Genomic DNA, 17,652 nt, shown 5'->3' with positions numbered 1-17,652 from the left:
ACTTCTCGTCTGATGTTGGTCCAGATTCTTTAGTTCTGCAGAAACACTGAACTCTGCACAGTTTTGTACCAAGTCCAAATTAGTTTTTCCAAATGTTTTGTTTTGCTGCACAGTTTTGGGTGAGTTTGAGCAGCAGATTCTCTTTGGGAGTGAACGGCTCAAATATAAAATCTTGGATCTATTTCTAAAGATTCTGTGAAAATTTGAGGTGATTTCATCAAGAATCGACAAAATGATTTACCTGTGAAATGATGTCACATCTTTTGATTCACAAACACAAACAAATATTTTTAGGAGATGTTCTGATGGAGCTGAGAGTTTCCACGTTTCCCTCCGTGTGACCTGTGACCTGCACATTTTTCTGGATCCTCCTTCGTGCTCGTGCGGTTTGAACAGCTCTAGTTTCTTCTGTGTCCGTGTGAGAAACAAGTCAAAACTAAACTGACCTCAGAACCTTCACCCCACAGACGAAGCACCGCACTTTAAAATGAAACATACACAAGTCGACCGTCACATTCTCCAGTCAGGTCCAGTCAGGTCATCGCTCACAGACGGAGCAGCTCACGAGTCTGGTTCAGAAGCACAGTGAGATCACACACACACTCACACACACTCACAAAATCATCATCATCACAGTCTGAAAAGCCCCTGTGGAGGCTCTGGAGGTCGTCTCTCTCTCTCTCTCTCTCTCTCTCTCTCTCTCTCTCTCTCTCTCTCTCTCTCTCTCTCTCTCTCTCTCTCTCTCTCTCTCTCTCTCTCGAGGTCCAGGTCACTGTCTTCATCAGTTTCATATTTTTCCGGAGAATCTGCAGCAAAAACCCGTAAGAGCAGAACCTGAGCGTGCACCTTCACCGCACATTTCTCTGATCAGGCCTAGATTTTAAAGCTCCTCTCAGGTTCTTCATGTTTTCAATTTTATGAAACACTTCTGAGACGCTTCATTCTCGTCTGGAGTCGTTTATTTGAAGATAAAATTATCTCTCCGTGCAGCGAGATCATGTCACTAGTTTAAGTCATTTTCTGATCGGTTTAAGTGTTTATATCTGAAGTTTTTTTGCAGTGTTTGAGTTTCAGGAGGAAGAGGTTTTTCTGTCGCCCGGACACAAACACTCAGGTATTTTTATTAAGAGTTTTATTTAAAGTTTTCTCATTTACGTCACTGCTCCTCTGCCCCGAAACAGCTGAATCTACCACAACATGAACCAAACAAAAACAACATTTCTCTGACACTTCCACACGTCTCTTTTACTTTTGAGTTTCATTTAGAGACGGTGAGATCGTTTTATCAGCCGTGCGTCTGGGGGGTTTCTTCTGCGGAAAAGCCGTTAACCCTGTAGTTTACATCTCCAAACATGTTCTGAAACGTCCCTGTGCGTCAGATGCCCTCCCCTCGTGTCTCTGCTGGGTCGTATTCTTTCGAGTTCGAGTTTCGAGCTCTACAAACATGTTTAAGATTTCAGTCTCTAACGTGAACATGATCCCACTGGAACAGAAAATCACACAACAGCTGAATCCAGCTTCGTTCTGTTGTTTTATTTCTTCTGTGATTCACTTAAAAACACAAACATTACTGAACCTTCAGTTGAGTTTAAAGCTGCACTGCGTCACTTTCCTGGTGGAGGATCTGCACCTGCGTCTGTGGACATGTCCCACAGTGCAGCTTTACACTCAGATCTGGTGTTTTTCCTGGAGCTGTTTGACCGTGTGTTCGCTCCTTTGGTCTGTCGGTTTCTCCGTTTGTTTCAGAAACATCAATAACATGGAGACAAAGTGATGAGAAAAGTTTCATACTGCAACTTTAAGCACAAAATATAAAACAAAAACACTTAAATCGATCAAAAAATGAGTTAAAGTGTTGAAATGATGTGTCCACGCAGAAAGATCATTTCACTGGACGAGTTTCTCTTCAAATAAACTTCCTCTAGACGAGAATCAAACGTCTCAGAACGAGAGAGTCGATCAGAAAACTGAAAACAACACGAAGAACCTGAGAGAAGTTTGACACTCAGGGTCAAATCAGAGAAATGTTCAGTGTAAAAACATAAGAGACGTTAGACGAGAGCTGCTCCTCCTCCTCAGGATCAGAGCAGGAAACTCCAGGGAAACGACGACACCCAACTCAGGGACTCGCCTCACAAAAATATACAAAATATACATATATATATATATATATATATATATATTATATATATTCCATTATTTTACTTTATAACCCGACGTCACGTTTTTCTGTTTCCAGTTGTAGAGATTGAATAAACCCAAACCCAGAGCCCCACAACGTGACCAGTTTGTTTGGATCAGAGTCGTGGGTTTGATGTTTCACACGAGGATCAGACTTTACACTCGAGTTCAGGCAAATTCGAAACTCGTTAGTGTGAGTGTGTGTGTGTGTGCGTGGGTCAGTGTGTGCGTGGGTCATTAGTGTGTGCGTGGGTCATGTGAACAGTCGTGTTCTCCGACTAAAGAAGCACAAATCCACACGACAATTTATCCTCCAGTCAAGAACACGAATCAAGACCAGGACAAGACCAAGACCAGGACAAGACCGAAACCAGGACAAGACCGAGATAAAACCAAGACCAGGACAAGACCGAGACAAAACCAAGACCAGGACAAGACCGAGACAAAACTGAGACCAGGACAAGACCGAGACAAGACCGAGACAAAACCAAGACCAGGACAAGACCGAGACCAGGACAAGACCGAGACAAAACCAAGACCAGGACAAGACCGAGACAAAACTGAGACCAGGACAAGACCGAGACAAAACCAAGACTAGGACAAGACCGAGACCAGGACAAGACTGAGACAAAACCAAGACCAAATCAAGACCAACTCTGTCATTTCCTACATTTCTTTGTATTTTACAGATTTTTTGTCACATTTATATCAGTGTTTTTATAAATCTGTCTCCATTTGATCTGATTCATCTTCATGTAGGTTTAAAATAATCCAAACTGTTCCTCTCTGAAACTCTCTGTGTCCTTTTACTGGACCCTGACCCACAGTTTGAGAAGCTCTACTTTAATCTCACTTCTTCTGGAACTTTACACAAAACAACTTCAGAGTGAATCAAGAGGGTTTTTCACCTTCATCACATTTCCAGTTGGATTCTGTCTCGGGTTTTGCAGAGACTCTGAGCCTCTGCACATTTACAAACTCGAATCAAACATGAACAAAAAGTGTCTAAAAACCAAACCTGAACCTGAAACACCACAACACAAACTCCCACTGAACCACCACAAAACTCCCACTGAACCACGACACAAACTCCCACTGAATCACGACACAAACTACCACTGAACCACCAAAAACTCCCACTGAACCACGACGCAAACTCCCAAACTCCCACTGAATCACGACACAAACTACCACTGAACCACCACAAACTCCCACTGAACCACCACAAACTCCCACTGAACCACGACACAAACTCCCAAACTCCCACTGAACCACCACAAACTCCCACTGAACCACGACACAAACTCCAACTCCCACTGAACCACCACAAACTCCCACTGAACCACACACAACTCCCAACTGAACCACACAACTCCCACTGAACCACCAAACTCCCACTGAACCACCACAAACTCCCACTGAACCACCACAAACTCCCACTGACCACACAAACTCCCACTGAACCACGACAAACTCCCAAACTCCCACTGAACCACGAACACAAACTACCACGAACCACCACAAACTCCACTGAACACCACCACAAACTCCACACTGAACCACGACACAAACAAACTCCCACTGAACCACCACAAACTCCCACTGAACCACACAAACTCCCACTGAACCACGAACCACAAACTCCCACTGAACCACGACACAAACTCCCACTGAACCACCACAAACTCCCACTGAACCACCACAAACTCCCACTGAACCACCACAAACTCCCACTGAACCACCACAAACTCCCACTGAACCACCACAAACTCCCACTGAACCACGACACAAACTCCCACTGAACCACGACACAAACTCCCACTGAACCACGACACAAACTCCCACTGAACCACCACAAACTCCCACTGAACCACCACAAACTCCCACTGAACCACGACACAAACTCCCACTGAACCACGACACAAACTCCCACTGAACCACCACAAACTCCCACTGAACCACCACAAACTCCCACTGAACCACCACAAACTCCCACTGAACCACACACTGAAACTCCCACTGAACCACCACAAACTCCCAAACTCCCACTGAACCACCACAAACTCCCACTGAACCACGACACAAACTCCCACTGAACCACGACACAAACTCCCAACTCCCACTGAACCACCACAAACTCCCACTGAACCACGACACAAACTCCCACTGAACCACGACACAAACTCCCACTGAACCACGACACAAACTCCCACTGAACCACGACACAAACTCCCACTGAACCACCACAAACTCCCACTGAACCACCACCACAAACTCCCACTGAACCACGACACAAACTCCCACTGAACCACCACAAACTCCCACTGAACCACGACAAACTCCCACTGAACCACCAACTTTCTTCACTCGTGTAGATGAAAGTGGCAGAGCTCAGAAACAAACGACTGAAACACAAAACATCTTCAGATTCAATAGATTGAAATTGATTTGTGATTTATTTATAAAGGAACAACACAGAATAATGAACATTAAATATGTCAAGTTCACAGCAGCGTGAAGAGTTTTCATCCTCAGGTCCATGTGAAAATCATCTACAGACAGAGTTGGGAAGTTTACTTTTCAAATGTAATCCCCTACAGATTACAGATTACAGATTACTCACACCAAAATGTAGTTTGTAACGGAATCCATAAAGTTACTTAAAGTGAGTAATGTAATCTGATTACTTTGGATTACTTGATTTGCTGTAAAGAAACAAAGACGAGGAAATCTTCACATAAGAAGTTTTGTCTGATAAAAGAAAATAAAAAGTCCAAACTTTATTTAACCAAATTAAAAATATTATTGATAGAAAAAGATGAAACACGTCCACACAGCAGGATTTAGTCCTGGTTTAGTCCTGGTTTAGACCTGGTTTAGTCCTGGTTTAGTCCTGGTTTAGTCCTGGTTTAGACCTGGTTTAGTCCTGGTTTAGACCTGGTTTAGACCTGGTTTAGTCCTGGTTTAGTCCTGGTTTAGACCTGGTTTAGTCCTGGTTTAGTCCTGGTTTAGACCTGGTTTAGTCCTGGTTTAGGGTTTAGTCCTGGTTTTAGTCCTGGTTTAGTAGTCCTGGTTTAGTCCTGGTTTAGACCTGGTTTAGACCTGGTTTAGTCCTGGTTTAGTCCTGGTTTAGTCCTGGTTTAGTCCTGGTTTAGTTTGAGTGGAATTACTGGGGGGGGAAAAAATGGATTTAACCCAAAATGTGAAAACAGTCAAATCCCTCTGTTTAATCCCTCTATTTGAGCAAAGTAACTGTAATCCAATTCCCACTCACTGAAACAGTAACTGTAACTGAATTTCCAAAAGACTCGGGGGTTTGGACGTGTGAGAGAAATAAAACTGAAAAGAGAGAAACATTGTTCATTTTCTCTCGTGTCAGAACCAGACGAGTTTCTGTTGGTGTTTTTTTTTTTTTGCTTCATGTTGATTTTCACACTTGGTTTAATCTTCATTTATTTATTTGTTTATTTGCACAGACGACTTTTCCTCTTCCTCTTCCTCTTCATCATAAAATCACAAACACTGACTGAACACAAGTCTGTGTTCAGATGCACCTGAAGTGACTCAGATCTGATTTTTTGTCTCTATGTTCCTGTATTTGATCTTTTCATGTCTGAACCACACAGATGTGATGTTTTCACATGTGACCAGGACACTTGGATCTGTGCTCCTGAAACTGATCCATATCTGATCTTTAACATGTGACTTGAGTGTGAACAGTCAGGTCACATTCATCCACCTACACGTCATCAACAAGACACAAACGTCACTAAAGTTCCTCTCGTACCGGAGCCACAACATGTTCATGAACCTGTTGACTTAAGGAGGAGATTGAGAAGGAGAAGGAGACCACCAAAAACCTGGTGGTTTTTTGAGTGGAGATGTGCTTCACTTCAGTCACATGGATCATGAACAGTTTTCTCTACTTCAGTGCAGAATAGTGACGTTTGTGTCTTGTTGATGACGTGTAGGTGGATGAATGTGACCTGACTGTTCACACTCAAGTCACATGTTAAAGATCAGATATGGATCAGTTTCAGGAGCACAGATCCAAGTGTCCTGGTCACATGTGAAAACATCACATCTGTGTGGTTCAGACGTCATTAAAAGATCAAATACAGGAACATAGAGACAAAACATCTGGATCTGAGTCACTTCAGGAGCATCTGAACACAGACGTAGTTTAATTCCACCTGACGATTCCACCCAGTCGACTTTTATCACAGGTTCTACAGAAAATAAATTAAATTAAATTAAATTAACTCAGTCTTTCAGTCTTAGTTGTTGTAGTTTTTTTGGGTCATTTTGCAGCAAAAAACAAAACTAAACAAAACATGGAGCCACAGTCCCACAGATCAGGACTAAAAGAGTTGAATAAAAATAACATCAAACCTGTTTAAACAACGACAGAAAACAAGAAAAAAACTGAAACAGAAAAGTTTAAATTTACAGTTTCAGTCACGACTCAGTGTAAATATAAAAAACTAAATATTAATTAAAACAAACTAAAAACAGCATTAATACAGTCCAGAACTTTCACACAGACACAGACACAGACACAGACAGACAGAACACACACACACAGACAGAACACACACACAGACACAGACAGAACACACACACACAGACAGACACAGACAGAACACACACACACAGACAGAACACACACACACAGACAGACACAGACAGAACACACACACACAGACAGAACACACACACACAGACACAGACACACACACACAGACACACACACACACACACACACACAGACACAGACACAGACACAGACACAGACACAGGAGGAACACACACAATAATCAAAATTGTTCTTGTAGTTTTGTTTTTGTCAGAATAAAACCCCCAGACACACGAGTCGAGAGCGACAGGAGCGACAGGAGCGACAGGAGCAGAGGTGTGTGTCTGCACCTGTCTGCACCTGTCTGCTCCTGCGCGTGCACACACTGGACAGGCGGGGGCGCTGTGAGTCCAGGTGTGGAGCTTCACCTGAGACATAAGAGGAAACTTTGATTTATTTTACTTATTTATTATTTTTTTTATTTTGCTTGTTTTATTTTTCCAGGTCCTTGAGGTTCGTTTGTTCGGAAAAATAAGAAATAAAATATAAAACAGGAAAATGAAAATCTGAAAAAAAAAGAAAATCTTTAAATAAAGTTTAAAAAAAAAAGTGCACTGTGTAACTTTAGTGGTGGAGTTTTGCCCTTTGTTCGTTTCCATGGACACGGTTCCCACGGTCATGGAAATCCTGGAAAAGTCATGGATCTGTGTAAATTCAATGAAAGTTTAGTAAAAGTCCTGGAGTTTTAGTGAGTGAACCGTAAGTTGAGAGGAAAGAGTTAAACATTTCAGATTTACACTAAAACTCTGATCAGTTTTACATCTGCAGGTGCTGGAAAGTCCTGGAAAATTCACTTTAGATCATTAAAAAGTCATGGAAAAGTTTTAAAAACAGTGTGTGGAGTGGAGATTGTTTTGCCTTGAATGTTCCGCAGTGTCACATTAAACTTCAATCTCTCGTCCTCGCGCTGAACCCGGCGACATCTCCACAGATCTGACCCGTTTCCATGGGAACAGACGCGCGCGAGCCTCGACTCAAACTGTCGGTGTGATTTTTATTTGTATTTTTGTGTTTTAAATAAAACTTGAAACTTTTTTTTTAAAAGTGACGCAGACGCGCGCGCGCCTCAAACGCGGCGTCACTAATGAGTTTTGGACGTAATTAAAGGTGAACGTGATGACGTCACGGCGCGGCGGCTCTTTGTGTGAAAAACGCTGATTGTGCAAAAGCCGCAGAGGGACGACAGGGGGCGCTGTGAGAGCGGAAACACACCGGGAACACACGCACGCCCTTTCACAATAAAACACAATAAAACACAAATCCCCCACCACTCACATTTATGACCGCGCACCGCACACAACATAATACACACAACACTACACAACAACACACTAATACACACAACATAATACACACAACACTACACAACAACACACAACATAATACACACAACACACACACACTAATACACACAACACACACATAATACACAAACACACACAACAACAAACACACACAACACAACATAATACACACACACACAACATAATACACACAACACACAACACAACACACACAACACTACACAACATAATACACACAACACACAACATAATACACACAACATAATACACACAACACAACAACAACAACACACACATAATACACACAACACATAATACACACAACATAATACACACAACACAACAACACAAACACACAACATAATACACACAACATAATACACACAACACACACAACATAATACACACAACACACAACATAATACACACAACATAATACACACAACACTAATACACACACACACACACATAATACACACACAACACACACAACACACACACACACACAACATACACACAAACACAACATAATAATACACACAACACACAAACACTAATACACACAACACTACAACAAATACACACAACACACAACATAATACACACACACAAACACACAACATAATACACACAACACACACACACACAACATAATACACACAACACACAACATAATACACACAACACACACACACTAATACACACAAATACACAATACACACACACTACACAACACACACATACATACACACAACACACAACATAATACACACAACACACAACATAATACACACAACACACAACATAATACACACAACACAACATAATACACACAACATAATACACACACATAATACACACAACAACACACACATAACACACAACACACAACATACACAACAACACACACAACACACAATAATACACACAACACACACACAATAATACACACACAACACACAACACAACACAACACACAATACACACAACACACAACATAATACACACAACACACAACATAATACACACAACAACACAACAACAACACAACACACAACATAATACACACAACACCACAACATAATACACACAACACACAACATAATACACACAACACACACAACACACACAACACACACATAATACACACAACATAATACACACAACACACAACAACACACAACATACACACAACACACAACATAATACACACACACACACAACACACAACATAATACACACAACACACACAACATAATACACAAACACACATAATACACACAACACTACACAACACACACAACATAATACACACAACAACAACAACACAATACACACAAACATAATACACACAACACACAACATAATACACACAACACACAACATAATACACACACACAATACACAAACAACACACAACATACAACAACACACAATACACACACAACACACACACATAATACACACAACACACACATAATACACACACACACACACACACACACTAATACACACAACACACAACATACACACAACACACAACACACACAACATAATACACACAACAACATACACACAACACTACACACATACACACAACACAACATAATACACACAACACACAACATAATACACACACACACACATAATACACACAACACACACAACAACACAACACAACACAATACACACAACACACAACATAATACACACAACACACAACAACAACAACACACAACATAATACACACAACACACAACATAATACACACAACACACAACATAATACACACAACACACACAACATAATACACACAACATAATACACACAACACACACAACACACAACATAATACACACAACACTAATACACACAACACACACATAATACACACAACACACAACACACACAACATAATACACACAACACAACATAATACACACACAACAACAATAATACACACAACACATAATACACACAACACACAACATAATACACACACACACATAATACAACACACACACACACAACAACACACACACATAATACACACACACACAACACACACAACAACACACACATACACACAACACAACATAACACACAACACACCACAACAACATAATACACAACACACAACACAACAACACACACAACAACATACACACAACACACAACAAATACACACACTGTGTTGTTGTGTTGTGTTGTTGTGTTGTTGTTGTGTTGTGTTTGTTGTTGTTTGTTGTTGTTATTGTTGTGTGTGTGTGTTGTTGGTTGTTGTGTGTTGTTTGTGTGTGTTGTTGTGTGTTGTTGTGTGTTATCCTAGTGTGAGTGGTGTGTCTGTTGTGTGAGTCCTGGAGTGAGTGTTGTTGTTGTCTGAGTTGTGTCCTGTTGTAAGTTGTGTTGTGTGTTGTGAGTCCTGTTGTTGTTGTTGTGTGTGTTTGTGTGTGTTTTTGTTGTTGTGTGTGTTGTGTAGTGTTGTGTGTTGTGTGTATTGTTGTGTTGTGTGTTGTTGTTGTTGTGTGTGTATGTGTGTGTGTGTGTGTGTTGTTTTGTGTTGTGTTGTGTGTGTTGTGTTGTTGTGTGTGTTGTTGTGTGTGTGTGTGTTGTTGTGTTGTTGTGTGTGTTTGTGTGTGTTGTGGTTGTGTGTGTGTTTATGTGTGTTGTGTTGTGTTGTTGTGTTGTGAGTCTGTCCTGGAGTTTCTTTTCTCTGTCGAGTCTCTGGATCGAGCTGTGAGTCACTGGAGACTCGCCTGAGACTCACGATGGAGTGCTCCTGGTTACACAGTGGCTGACCTCCAGTCAGAGGACTGGTGTGAGGGAGTCTGGAGTCTGAGTCCTGGAGTGTGAGTCCTGGAGTCCTGGAGTCCTGGAGTGTGAGTCCTGGAGTCCTGAGTTGAGTCCTGAGTCCTGGAGTCTGAGTCCTGGAGTCCTGAGTCCTGGAGTCTGAGTCCTGGAGTCTGAGTCCTGGAGTGTGAGTCCTGGAGTCTGAGTCCTGGAGTCCTGGAGTGTGAGTCCTGGAGTCCTGGAGTGAGTCCTGGAGTCTGGAGTCCTGGAGTCTGAGTCCTGGAGTGGAGTCTGGAGTCTGAGTCCTGGAGTGTGAGTCCTGGAGTCCTGGAGTCCTGGAGTCCTGGAGTGTGAGTCCTGGAGTCTGAGTCCTGGAGTCTGATCTGGAGTCTGAGTCTGGAGTCCTGGAGTCCTGGAGTCTGAGTCCTGGAGTGTCCTGGAGTCCTGGAGTCCCTGGAGTCCTGAGTCCTGGAGTCCTGGAGTCCTGGAGTGTGAGTCCTGGAGTCTGTGAGTCCTGGAGTGAGTCCTGGAGTGAGTCCTGGAGTCTGAGTCCTGGAGTGTGAGTCCTGGAGTCCTGGAGTCTGAGTCCTGGAGTCCTGGAGTCCTGAGTCCTGAGTCCTGGAGTCCTGAGTCTGAGTCTGGAGTCTGGAGTCTGGAGTCCTGGAGTGTGAGTCCTGGAGTCTGAGTCCTGGAGTCCTGGAGTCCTGGAGTGAGTCCTGAGTCCTGGAGTGTGAGTCCTGAGTCTGAGAGTGAGTGAGTCTGACCTGGAGTGTGAGTCCTGGAGTCTGAGTCCTGGAGTCTGTGAGTCCTGGAGTCCTGGAGTCCTGGAGTCTGAGTCCTGGAGTGTGAAGTCCTGAGTCCTGAGTCCTGGAGTGTGAGTCCTGGAGTGTGAGTCCTGGAGTCCTGGAGTCCTGGAGAGTCCTGGAGTGAGTCCTGGAGTGTGAGTCCTGGAGTCTGAGTCCTGGAGTCTGAGTCCTGGAGTCTGAGTCCTGGAGTCTGAGTCCTGGAGTCTGGAGTCCTGGAGTGTGAGTCCTGGAGTCTGAGTGTGAGTCCTGGAGTCCTGGAGTCTGAGTCCTGGAGTCCTGGAGTCCTGGAGTGTGAGTCCTGGTGAGTCCTGAGTCCTGGAGTGTGAGTCCTGGAGTGTGAGTCCTGGAGTCTGAGTCCTGGAGTCTGAGTCCTGGAGTCTGAGTCCTGGAGTGTGAGTCCTGGAGTCTGAGTCCTGGAGTGTGAGTCCTGGAGTGTGAGTCCTGGAGTCTGAGTCCTGGAGTCTGAGTCCTGGAGTGTGAGTCCTGGAGTCTGAGTCCTGGAGTCTGAGTCCTGGAGTCTGAGTCCTGGAGTGTGAGTCGTCCTGGAGTGTGAGTCCTGGAGTGTGAGTCCTGGAGTGTGAGTCCTGGAGTGTCCTGGAGTCCTGGAGTCTGAGTCCTGGAGTGAGTCCTGGAGTCCTGAGTCCTGGAGTCCTGAGTCCTGGAGTGTGAGTCCTGGAGTCTGAGTCCTGGAGTCTGAGTCCTGGAGTCTGAGTCCTGGAGTCTGAGTCCTGGAGTCTGAGTCCTGGAGTGTGAGTCCTGGAGTCTGAGTCCTGGAGTCTGAGTCCTGGAGTCTGAGTCCTGGAGTGTGAGTCCTGGAGTCTGAGTCCTGGAGTCTGAGTCCTGGAGTGTGAGTCCTGGAGTGTGAGTCCTGGAGTCTGAGTCCTGGAGTCTGAGTCCTGGAGTGTGAGTCTGAGTCTGAGTCCTGGAGTGTGAGTCCTGGAGTCCTGGAGTCCTGGAGTGTGAGTCCTGGAGTGAGTGGAGTCTGAGTCTGGAGTGTGAGTCCTGGAGTCTGAGTCTGGAGTGTGAGTCCTGGAGTCCTGGAGTCCTGGAGTCTGAGTCTGGAGTCCTGGAGTGTGAGTCCTGGAGTGTGAGTCCTGGAGTCCTGAGTCCTGGAGTCCTGGAGTCTGAGTCCTGGAGTGTGAGTCCTGGAGTCTGAGTCCTGGAGTGTGAGTCCTGGAGTGTGAGTCCTGGAGTGTGAGTCCTGGAGTGTGAGTCCTGGAGTGTGAGTCCTGGAGTCTGAGTCCTGGAGTCTGAGTCCTGGAGTGTGAGTCCTGGAGTGTGAGTCCTGGAGTGTGAGTCCTGGAGTCCTGGAGTGTGAGTCCTGGAGTGTGAGTGAGTCTGAGTCTGAGTCCTGGAGTCTGGAGTCCTGGAGTGTGAGTCCTGGAGTGTGAGTCCTGGAGTCCTGGAGTCCTGAGTCCTGGAGTCTGGAGTCCTGAGTGAGTCCTGAGTGTGAGTCCTGGAGTGTGAGTCCTGGAGTGTGAGTCCTGGAGTGTGAGTCCTGGAGTGTGAGTCCTGGAGTCTGAGTCCTGGAGTGTGAGTCCTGGAGTGTGAGTCCTGGACCTCCTGGAGTGTGAGTCCTGAAGTGAGTCCTGGAGTCTGAGTCCTGGAGTCTGAGTCCTGGAGTCTGAGTCCTGGAGTGTGAGTCCTGGAGTGTGAGTCCTGGAGTCTGAGTCCTGGAGTCCTGGAGTGTGAGTCCTGGAGTGTGAGTCCTGGAGTGTGAGTCCTGGAGTCCTGGAGTCTGAGTCTGGAGTCCTGAGTCCCTGGAGTCTGGAGTCCTGGAGTGTGAGTCCTGGAGTGTGAGTCCTGGAGTCCTGAGTCCTGGAGTTGAGTCCTGGAGTGAGTCCTGGAGTGTGAGTCCTGAGTGTGAGTCTGAGTCTGAGTCCTGGAGTCTGAGTCCTGGAGTCTGAGTCCTGGAGTCTGAGTCCTGGAGTGTGAGTCCTGGAGTCTGAGTCCTGGAGTGTGAGTCCTGGAGTCTGAGTCCTGGAGTCTTTGTTTCGTCCTGGAGTTTGTTGAATCTGAACTGACGAGTTTTGATTAAAATTTTAAATCACGCACCAAGTTTGAACCAAACTTTGCACTGAACGTTTTTCTACCGTTTCACTCCTGAACTCAAATCCGGACCAAGACCAGGACCAGATCCAGGACCAGATCCAGGACCAGATCCAGGACCAGATCCAGGACCAGTTCCAGGACCAGACCTCAGAGCGCGGTCTCGCGGTCTCGCGGGGGCGGGTTCGTTTTATTTGACTCTTTTGTTGTGAAAGGGTTTGGCGGAAGTGCGCGTCAGCTGCTGCAGCGTTTACACCGGTCTGTCAGTGCGCGTGAGTCCAGACCAAACCAGGACCAGACCAGGACCAAACCAGGACCAAACCAGGACCAGACCAGGTCCAGGACCAAGTCATCACCGGGACTAGCGCAGGCCCTGAGCCGGGAGAGGCGCCCCGAGGCCCGGACACATCATGGACCCAGCGCCGCAGCTCCGCGGCCGCAGCGGGGAGACCCGCACACACTGACCGAGCACAGAGCCCCGTCCCCGGGCACAGGAGCAGACCGCAGCCGCTCTCAGGAGCCTGTCCCCGGGTTGGGCGCGCACATGGCCGCGGACGGGACCGGGACCGGGACCGGGACCATCCGCAGTCGGCTCCGGTCTCTGCTCAAGTCCAACTCCATCAAACTGAAGAGGCGCGCGCGACACCCGGAGCATCTCACCACCAAGGTACACACACGCGCACGTGCACGCACGTGCACGCACATACACATACACATGCACACGCACGCGCCTGCTGCACGGACTGGACATTTAATGGTCATTCTTTGGGTCACGTGGTTAGAGGCCTGAGACTGAACCGGAGTTCAGTCCTGGTTTAGTCCTGGTTTAGTCCTATTTTAGTCCTGGTTTAGTCCTGGTTTAGTCCTGGTTCAGTCCTGGTTCAGTCCTGGTTCAGTCCTGGTTTAGTCCTGGTTCAGTCCTGGTTTAGTCCTGGTTTAGTTCTGGTTTAGTCCTGGTGAGAATCCCACAGGTGTGAGACCTTCATGAGGTCCATAAAAGTGGAACATCTCAGTAAACGAACCGTCAGCGTCTCAGATTTGATCTAAAAACTAAAACTAAAACTTTTTCTGGGACTAAAAACTGAAAGTGCAGATGTTTGAATAAAAAGTGTTTTGTGTTTGGACCCAACGTCAAACCAGAAACATCTGCGCCTCAGGAGTCCAACAGCACCAGAACATCATGATCTGAGACCTCAGGGTCTAAACCAGGTCTGGGACTCTGCTCCAGTCTCTGGTCTCTGGTCTCTGGTCTGTAATTGTAGTTGTAGTACTGTAGTTGTTGTAGTACTGTAGTTGTTGTAGTACTGTAGTAGTTGTAGTACTGTAGTTGTAGTACTGTAGTAGTTGTAGTACTGTAGTTGTAGTACTGTAGTCCTGTAGTAGTTGTAGTACTGTAGTAGTTGTAGTACTGTAGTAGCTGTAGTACTGTAGTTGTAGTACTGTAGTTGTAGTACTGTAGTACTGTAGTAGTTGTAGTACTGTAGTTGTAGTACTGTAGTACTGTAGTAGTTGTAGTACTGTAGTAGTTGTAGTACTGTAGTTGTAGTACTGTAGTACTGTAGTTGTAGTACTGTAGTACTGTAGTAGTTGTAGTACTGTAGTAGTTGTAGTACTGTAGTAGTTGTAGTGTTGTAGTACTGTAGTACTATAGTTGTAGTACTGTTTGTTTTGTGTCTTGGATCCTGTTCAGTAAATGTCACTGTTGAAGTATTATTTATACTGCAGTATGTGTGTATGTGATCTTTTACAGTACTTGTATGTGAGTACTACAGTACGTGTGAGTACTACAGTACCTGTGAGTACTGCAGTATTTGTGAGTACTGCAGTATTTGTGTGAGTATACACAGTATTTGTGAGTACTAGTACTACAGTATTTGTGAGTACTACAGTACTGCAGTATTTGTGAGTACTACTACAGTATTTGTGAGTACTACAGTACCTGTGAGTACTACAGTATTTGTGAGTACTACAGTATTTGTGAGTACTACAATACCTGTGAGTACTACAGTACCTGTGAGTACTACAGTATGTATGAGTACTACAGTATGTATGAGTACTACAGTATTTGTGAGTACTACAGTATTTGTGAGTACTACAGTATTTGTGAGTACTACAGTATTTGGGAGTACTACAGTATTTGCGAGTACTGCAGTATTTGCGAGTACTGCAGTATTTGTGAGTACTACAGTATTTGTGAGTACTACAGTATTTGTGAGTACTGCAGTATTTGTGAGTACTGCAGTATTTGTGAGTACTGCAGTATTTGTGAGTACTACAGTATTTGTGAGTACTGCAGTATTTGTGAGTACTACAGTATTTGTGAGTACTGCAGTATTTGTGAGTACTACAGTATTTGTGAGTACTGCAGTATTTGTGAGTACTACAGTATGTATGAGTACTGCAGTATTTGTGAGTACTGCAGTATTTGTGAGTACTACAGTATTTGTGAGTACTGCAGTATTTGTGAGTACTACAATATTTGTGAGTACTGCAGTATTTGTGAGTACTACAGTATTTGTGAGTACTACAGTATTTGTGAGTACTGCAGTATTTGTGAGTACTGCAGTATTTGTGAGTACTACAGTATTTGTGAGTACTACAGTACCTGTGAGTACTACAGTACCTGTGAGTACTGCAGTATTTGTGAGTACTACAGTACCTGTGAGTACTACAGTACCTGTGAGTACTGCAGTATTTGTGAGTACTACAGTATTTGTGAGTACTACAGTATTTGTGAGTACTGCAGTATTTGTGAGTACTGCAGTATTTGTGAGTACTACAGTATTTGTGAGTACTACAGTACCTGTGAGTACTACAGTACCTGTGAGTACTGCAGTATTTGTGAGTACTACAGTACCTGTGAGTACTACAGTACCTGTGAGTACTGCAGTATTTGTGAGTACTACAGTACCTGTGAGTACTACAGTACCTGTGAGTACTACAGTACCTGTGAGTACTGCAGTATTTGTGAGTACTACAGTATTTGTGAGTACTGCAGTATTTGTTCTGCTGAAGTTGAGTCTGACAATAAACAAACGTTAAACCAGTCGAACGACTCCAGGAGCAACAAGAAGATCAGACCTGGTTTAGTCCTGGTCTAGTCCTGGTTTAGTCCTGGTTCAGTTCCGGTTTAGTCCTTGTTTAGTCCTTGTTTAGTCCTGGTTTAGTCCTTGTTTAGTCCTGGTTTAGTCCTTGTTTAGTCCTTGTTTAGTCCTTGTTTAGTCCTTGTTTAGTCCTGGTTTAGTCCTGGTTTAGTCCTGGTTTAGTCCTGGTTTAGTCCCTGTCCTCCACAGATTCTGGACTTGAACCAAACCAGTCTTGTCAGATTCTTGAGTTTGATGAAAATCTCTGTGTTCAGTGACTCGAAAAGTCCTGGTTTAGTTCTGGTTCAGTTCTAGTTTAGTCCACTTTTCATTTTTAACCCACTCTACCCCCTTGTGTCTCTGTGTCTGTGTCTCTGTGTCTCTGTGTCTCTGTGTCTGTGTCTGTGTCTGTGTCTCTGTGTCTGTGTCTGTGTCTCTGTGTCTCTGTGTCTGTGTCTCTGTCTGTGTCTCTGTCTGTCTCTGTGTCTCTGTCTCTGTCTGTGTCTGTGTCTCTGTCTGTGTCTGTGTCTCTGTGTCTCTGTCTCTGTGTCTGTGTGTCTGTGTGTCTGTGTCTGTGTCTCTGTGTGTCTGTGTCTCTGTGTCTGTGTCTCTGTCTCTGTGTCTGTGTCTCTGTGTCTGTGTCTCTGTCTCTGTGTCTCTGTGTCTGTCTCTGTGTGTCTGTGTCTTTGTCTGTGTCTCTGTGTCTGTGTCTGTGTGTCTGTGTCTGTGTCTCTGTGTCTGTGTCTCTGTCTGTGTCTCTGTCTCTGTGTCTCTGTGTCTGTCTCTGTGTGTCTGTGTCTTTG

General features: G+C 44.7%; 1 protein-coding gene and 1 long non-coding RNA gene across 2 annotated transcripts in view; both read left to right on the top strand.

Annotated features, from left to right (window-relative positions):
- The first annotated feature begins 236 nt into the window (after positions 1 to 236).
- On the top strand, positions 237 to 2,793 carry LOC129410642 (uncharacterized). Its single transcript, XR_008632955.1, has 2 exons — positions 237 to 585; positions 2,240 to 2,793. It is a non-coding gene; the product is annotated as an uncharacterized LOC129410642 (long non-coding RNA).
- Positions 2,794 to 14,025: 11,232 nt separating this feature from the next.
- The window catches only part of mapkbp1 (mitogen-activated protein kinase binding protein 1), a 54,590-nt gene continuing 50,963 nt past the window's right edge, over positions 14,026 to 17,652 (top strand). Inside the window, exon 1 of the mRNA XM_055160583.1 lies at positions 14,026 to 14,433. Coding sequence (XP_055016558.1) covers positions 14,311 to 14,433 — 123 coding nt within the window. The 5' untranslated portion in view covers positions 14,026 to 14,310. The remainder of the gene's footprint in view (positions 14,434 to 17,652) is intronic.

Source organism: Boleophthalmus pectinirostris, unplaced genomic scaffold (genome assembly GCF_026225935.1).
Source record: "Boleophthalmus pectinirostris isolate CB_2022bp ecotype Guang Dong unplaced genomic scaffold, ASM2622593v1 HiC_scaffold_10, whole genome shotgun sequence".
Taxonomy (NCBI): domain Eukaryota; kingdom Metazoa; phylum Chordata; class Actinopteri; order Gobiiformes; family Gobiidae; genus Boleophthalmus; species Boleophthalmus pectinirostris.
This window is presented reverse-complemented; position numbering and strand designations above follow the sequence as displayed.